Below are 10,943 nucleotides of genomic sequence, written 5' to 3'. Positions count from 1 at the left end.
TCCTCCTACAAAAGCCGCAGACGATCGAAGTTGCGTTTTGCAATAACGCCTGGCTCTCCTCTTAAAGCTCTCCTTCCCAAAAAAATGCCCGTTTACCAAACGCTCCTCAATATATTTAATTTCGCGCCCTAAACCTTGTAGTTTAATTAAAGAAATACTAATTACTTAAAGCAATAATAACTTAACTCGCGTAGATAATCAAATCAGCTCATAAACCGGGAAAAAACTCACCTAAGCCTTGGCCCCTAAGATTTTAATTAAAACACAATGCTTTTCATAATAAAGTGGTATTTATTATGAGTTCTAATCCAATCAGAGGTATTCGGAAGAAGAAATCATCATTATCGGAAGTAAAAATTGCGGTATTAGGTGCACCGGAAGTTGGAAAAACTGGTAATTATATTTATCAATTTTTTTAATTATTAAAATTAAATTAATTGTTCTATAAAGCTCAATTTTATTATATATTTTATATGGTGTTGTGAGGCAGTTTTGATTATTTTTAAGTGGTAATATATAGTGTTTGGGGGGCGTGGCCTAAAGTAATTAAGCCACTACTTTTTTAATTAATTAACCGGCGTAGGTCTGTTTATTTTAAATAAAAGAAGAAGTCCATAACTTGATGTAAAAGTATTGTTTTGATATTTGCCTCTAAGGACGTGTTAACGTTTTCGGAACTTTTCAAATGTTATAGCAATAGACTTTTGTTTTTAGTTTTAATTATTTTTTGCTGCCATATGTAAGTTTTTAAGAGGCTAGATTTGATTACAATGGATGGAGAGTAGGGAGGGTATTTAGTGTTACGTGTGTATGTAGTACACGAGTTTACGCGCGTAATTTTGGTTAACGTTGATGGCTTTGATCCAGAAAAACAGAACTGGAAATTCAAACTCCGACAGCTGAAACTTATTGCCAGCCGACTTTTAAAAATACCTTTCGAACTGAAATTCCATTGGATTAGGTCTATATTTTATTTTTAGAAACGTTAGAATTCAATTTGATTTTTTTTGTTTGTTTTTGAGAATTCTCCGCTGCTGTTATTTGAACTTTACGTTTTGTTTGCACGTTTTTGTGTGTTTAGCGGAGTTTTCTAGTAGTAAACAAACGAGGTTAAAGACTTTGATGATTATTAGATAAAATAAACTTATAGTTAGAGAAAGGTTTTCGGAGGAATACTTAAAGTTGTAGACTTATGTTTGCGGCCTTGACGTTTCTGGTTGATTTCTAGACCGTTTTTGAATACTTCATCTTAGTTCTCTACCGAAATGCTATTAATTTCCCGGCTTTTTTAGCACGCGCCTGTATTTAATTTCCCGCCTTTTTTAGCACGCGCTCGTATAAAATCTCCCGCCTTAGTACACTCTCCTATATAATTTCCCGCTTCTTTTTAGCTCGCGCTCGCCTGTATTTAATTTCCCGCCTTTTTTAGCACGCGCTCCTATAAAATCTCCCGACTTAGTACGCTCTCCTATAAAATCTCCCGCCTTTTTAGCGTGCGCTCCTATATACAATTTCCCGCCTTCTTTAGCACGCGCTCGTTTATATAATTTCCCGCCTTTTTTAGCACGCGCTCGTATATATAATTTCCCGCCTTTCTTAGCACGCGCCCTTATAAAAATTTCCCGCCTCTTTTAGAACGCGCTCCTATAAAATCTCCCGCCAAATCTCCGTAATTGCGCCTAATCTACTTTCAACCTTAAAAGCAATAGTAATCGCTGTTATTCCATGTGAAAAGCGTGCCACTTTCGAGTCTGCCAATAGTTATACATCAAATTTTTGACACATATCGACGAACCTCGAGCTAAAAGAAATATTATCTTAAGGAAATTCTTCTTGCCGTTCGGTCCCTGAAGAATTTATTTCAGACAAGATTCTAGTCTAGCTGATGCTCCCTATAAAAGAATATGCGTAGAAATCTGCGAAATCTTCAAAAATCATCAGTCTGTTATTTCAAGAATGCGTACTTCTTGAGTCTCGAGATATTTTGCTCTAGTTTTAGGTTTAAACAAGAAGTAATATCTAGTTTATTAGGGAGAAAGTAATAAATTCGACAAGCCACATTTCTAGCAGCTTTATCTCCAGTCGAAACGTAGACGTGTCCGGAGTTAATCCCCGCCGCCTCTAAATTACAACCAGCAGCATCTCATTGGTTCTTGAAAACTCGTGCACGTCAGCGCGACGCGAATGACAACGAAAATTACAGTCATATTTTCCGACTGAGGAGAGGAGGCGGAATAGCCCGGGGCCTCCTTTTACGTCCCCCCTTGAATTTTGAAAGGGGGACTGCAGGACTATGGCGCGCGAATACTTAGGCATCTTAAACCTTCTCCCTAGTAAACTAGATATCACTTCTTGGTTTAAACCTCTCGAGACGCGATGGGGAGAGAAATATTCTTAAAAAATCTAACGCCTTTATGCTCCGGAGAACCGCCAAAAACTAACCAGAACATTTTTGCGATACATATTTGTGTATTAAAGAGAGAACCCTTAGAAAAAAATTAAAAAAAGCTTTTTGAGAAGTTTTGAGTGCTTTAAATCAATCATTATTTATTTTGTACATCGGTTCTTAATCTTAATGGGGATCGGTTAGTCACCGTTTTTGCTTGCTCCAAAAGAGCAGTGCTTAACGTTTTTGTAAAATACTACTTGAGTTGTAGGAGTAAATAGTGGTTGGTTTTTGTTTTTAAAGGGATAATGAAATGGTCGGACAACCACTTTTAAACCAATGATAGTTAGGCTTAGCATGTTATAGAATTTGCCCTAGCACGGTACGATGCATACCCATCTTTATTAATTAAGTTAGATGAGCAGCGGGAGAGCAAATGTTCAAAAAGGGTAATTCCCTCGCCTGGGAAGAATTATGTTACATAACTAAAGTATATTAAGAGGATACAGAGTGTCATACTTCTTCAATTATTCCCTTCTGATATTATATATTAAATTAAAACGGAAAGGTTTATTGATGATTTCCATTTTAATATCAATAAAAAATCTATATTTTTAAAAAAAATTGTTTGACCATTTCAGTCTCCCTTTAAAGGAACAGTGACATAATCTTAAAGTTGGAGAGTTGGGGCTTATTATTTACTTTCACTTTACCTTGAAAAATTATTTTTTTTTACCAATTTTTAAGATTGGCAAGTAAAAACATTTAGTTTATCAACCTCCGTAATTATTTGGGGTTATTTCTATAGCGTTGGTTTGATTGATTATTGACAGGTTTATTTTTAACTGAACCGTAAAATTGGCATCCAATAAGAATAAAGAATGATGTGTTAAATTTTTTATATATATTTAACAGCATTAACTGTACGATTTTTAACAAAACGATATATTGGAGAGTACGACCATCAAACAGGTTAGTCTCGCTCATCGAGAACTCATTAACGTTTGTTTCCACGTTCTTAGTAAGTTTATATGTTCCATTCATAAGTATGATTTGCACTACCTATACAAGTTCGTAATGCTACTGAGAGACTTACAGCTCGAGATAACTATAGTTCGAGAAGGAGAACGAGTGGGAGCGAGTCAATTGAAGTCCTAAGTACACTCGGTGGTGGTTAATTAATTTTGCAACTAGGACCTATTCCATCTAGGTCCTATTTAGTCCGCATTACTAAGCCCCCTTTTGACAGCAGCGCCTCACTCACTCACCAGGCCCCTCCCTCGCTTTACCTCCTCGAATCTATGACCTACCTCACTCACTCACTTCAAAATTACAAGCCTTTCAGTTTGTCATGACCAGAGATTAATTAAACAAACTTATGGAAGCAACATACATATCTTATGCTACAACGTTAATGGGTTCTTGTACTTACCTTAACGTAAGGTCATACTTTGAAGTGATTTTTCTTGAATTTAACAAAAAAGAAAATCGGTACAAAAGCGAAGTCCTAGTCGATGGTGATCCGGTAATATTTGAAATTCTTGATACATGTCCCATAAGGGAAGAGGGTAAACTACCAAAAGATGAAACGATATTGTGGGCAGATGGTTTTGTACTGGTTTATTCCATAACCGATCGTAATAGCTTCAATTACACTCGTGAAGTTCGCCAGTATATACGTAATGTCCGTCCTTCAGCCAATGGTGGATCGTGTACAAATTGTTGCCCTGTCATGGTGCTTGGTAATTTTACACCTTAACTACGTCAAACGTTCTCAATATTTACTTATTTGTTAAATATATGTAGGAAATAAGGCAGATCTTGTACATTTAAGACAAGTTAGTACCGAAGAAGGTACGTTTTAGGCTTAATTTAGGCTTATTTTCAGCGCTTGGGGTGGTTGTTAAGCCTAAAATTCAAATAGATGAAAGTAGGCTTAGCTACTGTCAAAATTAAGTGTTGGAAATAAGCCTAACTTGGTTTTAAATTAGACTTATTTGCAGCGCTTGGGGTGGTTGTTAAGCCTAAAATTCAAATAGATGAAATTAGGCTTAGCTACTGTCAAAAGGAAGTGTTGGAAATAAGCCTAATATGAGGCTTTTGTTAACGTAAGCTTGAATCTCTTGGTAGGTGAGATTTTAGCCAAAGATTCCGATGATGGTTTTATGGAATTAGCGGCTTCGGAACACGTGGCTCAAGTAGCCGAAGCCTTCTGCGAGTTATGCAGGGAAGTCCACGCCTACAGACGGCGGTCAAAGCAATCTCTGCTGGATAGGATGCTAGGTGGAAGCAAAGGCTTAACTAGATCCGAGTCCAGCAAAAAATAACTTTAAAAAAATGGCCTTTGTTTTTGTTTTTATTTAACTTTTATTCATTGTTTATTGTCGTATATCATTCACTCAATCGTAAAAAAAATCATTATGCAGTTATAAACATAATGCAAATTATCAAAGAAAATGTGCCTTAATTTAATGCATTTTATCGTTGTTAAATAAAATTAATATAAAAGTTAATTGTTTTTATTATATGTGTTAAAAAGTGAAACCGTTAACCAATATTCAATTTGAAATTTAGGCTTATGTTCAAGAAGAAGAACCTCCTGCGTGATCAAGTGTGCTCTGGTAGGTACCGTTTCTGTAAGCTGTCTGCTAATGTTCTAGAAATTTCTCGGAAAGTAAAGTAGGCCTGCGTCTTAAAATTATTTTATTAATAAAACCCTTTCAGCTCTTAAAACAAATTAAGGTGACAATTAAAATTAACTAAAACTACTTAAATATCGCGTTAAACCGAGGAAAATGGTGGATTACAGCAAATGGCGTAACATTGAAGTAAGACAAACCTTAAGTTTCGTTAAGCCTTGGCCCAAAATCAATGTCAGTTTTCGTTCTGATTCTGACATTGATGAAGCCTTGGAACTTAATTATTTAATTACAATTAAAAGATATCCGACGACGAAGATGATACCCATCCTAACATCGATACCGCTAGTTTATTTCGTTGGCGACATCAAGCTCGTCTTGAAAGAATGGCGGAAGAACAGAGGGAGAAAGAGGAATTAGACAGGAAAAAGAAAGAGTAAGTACCTTTGTTTAATTACTACCTAGATTATAAATAATTAAACTAATTAGAGAATAAATTAAGAATTGAGGATAAAAAAGCTAAAATTGCTGAAAAAAAGCAAATGCCCTTGGAACAAAGTATTGTTAAAAAGGAATTGGAAGAAATTGAAAAAGAAGAGAAAACCATTTTGGAGAAAGAACGGGAGTTGAAAAAGAAGGAGAAATTACAACCATGGAATGTTGACACAATTAGTAAAGAGGGATTCACCAAAACTGTAAGTTACTTTACATTTTTAAACATATTTCCATGAATTAGGCTTAAAAAATGTCACATTTACCTTTTAAACAGTTTAGACTTAACCATTTAGGCTTAACAATTGTCATATCATATTTATAGATTCTAAACAAATAAGAGGAACATATAGGCTTAAAATATGTCACATTTAGGCTTAAAAATGTCACATTTAGGCTCAATAATGTCACATTTAGGCTCAATAATGTAACATTTAGGCTCAATAATGTCACTTTTAGGCTTAAAAATGTCACATATAGGCTTAATAAATGTCACATTTAGGCTTAATAAATGTCACATTTAGGCTTAATAAATGTCACATTTAGGCTTAATAAATGTCACATTTAGGCTTAATAAATGTCACATTTAGGCTTAATAAATGTCACATTTAGGCTTAAAAAATGTCACATTTAGGCTTAAAAAATGTCACATTTAGGCTTAAAAAATGTCACATTTAGGCTTAATAATGTCACATTTAGGCTTAATAATGTCACATTTAGGCTTAATAATGTCACATTTAGGCTTAATAATGTCGCATTTAGGCTTAAATAATGCCGCATTTAGGCTTAAATAATGCCGCATTTAGGCTTAAATAATGCCGCATTTAGGCTTAAAAATGTCACATTTACGCTTAAAAAATGTCACATTTAGGCTTAATAATGTCACATTTAGGCTTAATTATGTCACATTTAGGCTTAATAATGTCACATTTAGGCTTAATAATGTCACATTTAGGCTTAATAATGTCACATTTAGGCTTAATAATGTCGCATTTAGGCTTAAATAATGTCGCATTTAGGCTTAAATAATGCCGCATTTAGGCTTAAATAATGCCGCATTTAGGCTTAAATAATGCCGCATTTAGGCTTAAAAATGTCACATTTACGCTCAATGATGTCACATTTACGCTCAATGATGTCACATTTAGGCTTAATAAATGTCACATTTAGGCTTAAATAATGTCACATTTAGGCTTAAATAATGTCACATTTAGGCTTAAATAATGCCGCATTTAGGCTTAAAAATGTCACATTTACGCTCAATGATGTCACATTTAGGCTCAATGATGTCACATTTAGGCTCAATGATGCCACATTTAGGCTCAATGATGTCACATTTAGGCTCAATGATGTCACATTTAGGCTCAATAATGTCACATTTAGGCTTAAAAAATGTCACATTTACGCTAAAAAATGTCACATTTAGGCTTAAAAATGTCACATATAGGCTTAATAAATGTCACATTTAGGCTTAATAAATGTCACATTTAGGCTTAATAAATGTCACATTTAGGCTTAATAAATGTCACATTTAGGCTTAATAAATGTCACATTTAGGCTTAATAAATGTCACATTTAGGCTTAAAAAATGTCACATTTAGGCTTAAAAAATGTCACATTTAGGCTTAAAAAATGTCACATTTAGGCTTAATAATGTCACATTTAGGCTTAATAATGTCACATTTAGGCTTAATAATGTCACATTTAGGCTTAATAATGTCACATTTAGGCTTAATAATGTCACATTTAGGCTTAATAATGTCACATTTAGGCTTAATAATGTCGCATTTAGGCTTAAATAATGTCGCATTTAGGCTTAAATAATGCCGCATTTAGGCTTAAATAATGCCGCATTTAGGCTTAAATAATGCCGCATTTAGGCTTAAAAATGTCACATTTACGCTCAATGATGTCACATTTACGCTCAATGATGTCACATTTAGGCTTAATAAATGTCACATTTAGGCTTAAATAATGTCACATTTAGGCTTAAATAATGTCACATTTAGGCTTAAATAATGCCGCATTTAGGCTTAAAAATGTCACATTTACGCTCAATGATGTCACATTTAGGCTCAATGATGTCACATTTAGGCTCAATGATGCCACATTTAGGCTCAATGATGTCACATTTAGGCTCAATGATGTCACATTTAGGCTCAATAATGTCACATTTAGGCTTAAAAAATGTCACATTTACGCTAAAAAATGTCACATTTAGGCTTAAAAAATGTCACATTTACGCTAAAAAATGTCACATTTAGGCTTAAAAAAATGTCATACTATATTTATAGATCCTAAACAAAAAAGAGGAACGTAAAACTAAGGAGAATTTGACTGAAGAAGAGAAATTGGAGATTCAAAGACAGTTTAATAAGAAATATGAGAAACAACTGAAGGAATACGGTCTCCTCCGTAAATTTGATGACAGCAAACGTTTTTTACAAGAACACCCTGAACTCTGTTGCGAAGAAACTGCCAACTATCTCGTGATTTGGTGCGTCAATTTAGTCGTGGAAGGCAAAGAGAATTTGATGGAACACGTGGCACATCAATGTGTTTGCATGAATTACATCTTGGAGTTGGCCAAACACCTGGAAGTTGATCCTAGAGCCTGCGTTTCTTCCTTCTTTAGCAGGTAAGTTTAATTTTGTTTATTCTTTTGTTAGTTTACTAATGAACTTTGACCTCTAGAATCCAAATTGCTGATAAACAATACAAGGAAGCTTTTGATGATGAATTGAAATCCTTGAAAGAAAGGGTTAGAGAACGTGGGAAAAAACGTTTGGAGGAAGCCATGAAAGAAGTTGAAGAGGTTTGAATGATTAATTTAATTAATTTAAATACTTTAAGACTAAATTTAAACACTTTAAAGTACTTTAAGACTAAATTTAATCACTTTAAAGTACTTTAAGACTAAATTTAAACACTTTGAAGTACTTTAAGACTAAATTTAAACACTTTGAAGTACTTTAAGACTAAATTTAAACACTTTAAGACTAAATTTAAACACATAAGACTAAATTTAAACACTTTAAGACTAAATTTAAACACATAAGACTAAATTTAAACACTTTAAAGTACTTTAAGACTAAATTTTAACACTTTAAAGTACTTTAAGACTAAATTTAAACACTTTAAGACTAAATTTAAACACTTTGAAGTACTTTAAGACTAAATTTAAACACATTAAGACTAGTTTTAAACACTTTAAAGTACTTTAAGACTAAATTTAAACACTTTAAAGTATTTTAAGACTAAATTTAAACACTTTAAGACTAAATTTAAACACTTTAAGACTAAATTTAAACACTTTAAGACTAAATTTAAACACTTAAGACTAAATTTAAACACTTTAAAGTACTTTAAGACTAAATTTAATTATTTAAAGTACTTTTAGACTAAATTTAAATACTTTAAGTCTAAATTTAATTATTTAAAGTACTTTTAGACTAAATTTAAACACTTTTAGACTAAATTTAAATACTTTAAGACTAAATTTAATTATTTAAAGTACTTTTAGACTAAATTTAAACACTTTAAGACTAAATTTAATTATTTAAAGTACTTTAAGACTAAATTTATACACTTAAGACTAAATTTATACACTTAAGACTAAATTTATACACTTAAGACTAAATTTAATTAATTAAATAATGTGTTTTAATCAGGAGGAAAGGATGAACAGGTTGGGACCAGGCGGTTTAGATCCAGTTGAAGTTTTTGAAACATTACCCAAGCTTTTACAAGAATGTTTTGAATCACGTGACATTTCCATGCTTCAAAAAGCAATATTGACACTTCCCGAGGAAGAAGCCAGATATCATATGAAACGTTGTGTTGATTCTGGTCTTTGGCTTCCTGATGCCAAAACAGCAGCTGCAGCTGAAACAGCCCCCCAAGAAGAAGCAGTAAGTGAAGAGTCCAAAGCAACTGAAGCCGCCGCTGCCTCCAAGTAAAAGCTAAAAAAGTAAACACTTTGAAAAACAAAAAAAATGCATCAAAAATAAATAATCTTAATATTTTTGTGGCCTTTTAAACAAAAAAAAAAAAAATGCCAACGAATTTAAAGTTTTTTTTTTATTTTTGGCAATTTGCAATTTGCAGACAATATTATGTTTAATTAATTCATTTTTCGGTAATTTCCAGCTGTGAAAATAAATTTAAAAATAAGTTCCGATTTATGATTGTAGATGGCGTTAGTAGGCTTATTTTTGGCGGGAAATTTGAACTTTCAAAGATTTTTATTTTTGGCGGGAAGTTTGAATTTGCAACGATTTTTTCGGTATTTTCCAGCTGTGAAAATAAATTTAAAAATAAGTTCCGATTTCTGATTGTAGATGGCGTTAGTAGGCTTATTTTTGGCGGGAAATTTGAACTTTCAAACATTTTTATTTTTGGCGGGAAGTTTGAATTTGCAACGATTTTTTTTTCGCAATTTGCAGACAATATTATGTTTAATTCATTAATTTTTTCGGTAATTTCCAGCTGTGAAAATAAATTTAAAAATAAGTTCCGATTTCTGATTGTAGATGGCGTTAGTAGGCTTATTTTTGGCGGGAAATTTGAACTTACAAAGATTTTCATTTTTGGCGGGAAGTTTGAATTTGCAACGATTTTTTTTTCGCAATTTGCAGACAATATTATGTTTAATTAATTTTTTCGGTAATTTCCAGCTGTGAAAATAAATTTAAAAATAAGTTCCGATTTCTGATTGTAGATGGCGTTGGTAGTCTTATTTTTGGCGGGAAATTTGAACTTACAAAGATTTTCATTTTTGGCGGGAAGTTTGAATTTGCAACGAATTTTTTTTTTTTTTTTCAAGTTTTAATTTAGGTCAAGGCTTAACTCAATAATAATAATAATTTTACTACAAGTCTTTAATAGTAGTAGTTAAGCCTATTTGTTTTGGCGTTACGTATTTTTATTAGGCCTTTGTCATATTCGCCCCTTTTCACCTAAAGTCATTGACCTTTGTCAATATTTTTATGGGGCCAAGGCCTAAAGTTAAAAGATATACCGCCCACTCCAGAAACCTCTTCAAGGCTGAGAAATAAAAAAAATTACCCCCGAGGCATTTAGAACGTACCCAAGGTCAAACATCAATCATTTCTTAGGCCTATTGTCGTCTTTCTTATAAATTCTAGAAAATTCCACCCATTTTTGATCGAATTTAGCAACAACAATAAAAAAAAATACTTATTCAATAAAGCTCCCGGTATGTATGTGTCAACCTTAAACATCCGTGGAATCTGTCGTATAAATCCATATAGTATTTGATTAGCTTCGTAGAAGTTTCTTGTTGACACGTATTTTCCCGCACTTTGGGAAAATATTCCTGATGGTAGTATGAGTTAGCAGAATTTAACAAGGGGGGAAATAAGCCAGGGGAATGAACCATGACGCAACAGAAAATCTTCTCATCA

At 33.0% G+C, this 10,943-nt stretch overlaps 2 protein-coding genes and 1 long non-coding RNA gene across 3 annotated transcripts in view; 2 read left to right on the top strand and 1 right to left on the bottom strand.

Moving 5' to 3' along the window:
• The window catches only part of LOC149615649 (ras-related and estrogen-regulated growth inhibitor), a 112,846-nt gene extending 107,947 nt beyond the window's left edge, over positions 1–4,899 (top strand). Inside the window, exons 2-6 of the mRNA XM_089857287.1 lie at positions 250–393; positions 3,302–3,358; positions 3,871–4,128; positions 4,193–4,240; positions 4,517–4,899. Of these exons, the coding sequence (XP_089713413.1) occupies positions 297–393; positions 3,302–3,358; positions 3,871–4,128; positions 4,193–4,240; positions 4,517–4,713 (657 nt within the window). The 5' untranslated portion in view covers positions 250–296 and the 3' untranslated portion in view covers positions 4,714–4,899. The remainder of the gene's footprint in view (positions 1–249; positions 394–3,301; positions 3,359–3,870; positions 4,129–4,192; positions 4,241–4,516) is intronic.
• A 121-nt stretch (positions 4,900–5,020) lies between these two features.
• Positions 5,021–9,697, top strand: Cdc37 (cell division cycle protein 37). The gene is made up of 6 exons (XM_089857285.1): positions 5,021–5,214; positions 5,328–5,461; positions 5,528–5,720; positions 7,812–8,155; positions 8,212–8,332; positions 9,189–9,697. The coding sequence occupies exons 1-6, from the start codon at positions 5,182–5,184 to the stop codon at positions 9,474–9,476; spliced, it is 1,113 nt and encodes a 370-aa protein (XP_089713411.1). The 5' UTR covers positions 5,021–5,181; the 3' UTR covers positions 9,477–9,697.
• On the bottom strand, positions 9,256–10,828 carry LOC149615647 (uncharacterized). The gene is made up of 2 exons (XR_016376045.1): positions 10,281–10,828; positions 9,256–10,193 (listed from the first exon to the last, which is right to left on the bottom strand). It is a non-coding gene; the product is annotated as an uncharacterized LOC149615647 (long non-coding RNA).
• Between the last annotated feature and the right edge of the window lie 115 nt (positions 10,829–10,943).

This window comes from Phalangium opilio, unplaced genomic scaffold (genome assembly GCF_054372755.1).
Source record: "Phalangium opilio isolate 3A_F unplaced genomic scaffold, DU_Popi_V2 ptg000217l_1, whole genome shotgun sequence".
Classification (NCBI taxonomy): domain Eukaryota; kingdom Metazoa; phylum Arthropoda; class Arachnida; order Opiliones; family Phalangiidae; genus Phalangium; species Phalangium opilio.
The sequence above is the reverse complement of the archived record's forward strand: the minus strand, read 5'-3'. Positions and strand labels throughout refer to the sequence as shown.

Bases quoted from the DNA above. Each gene is read 5' to 3' on its own strand.
- Cdc37 (XM_089857285.1), top strand. From the start codon at position 5,182: ATGGTGGATTACAGCAAATGGCGTAACATTGAA. The intron at 5,215-5,327 runs GTAAGACAAACC...TACAATTAAAAG, and splicing joins GCAAATGGCGTAACATTGAA to ATATCCGACGACGAAGATGA. The intron at 8,156-8,211 runs GTAAGTTTAATT...TTTGACCTCTAG, and splicing joins GTTTCTTCCTTCTTTAGCAG to AATCCAAATTGCTGATAAAC.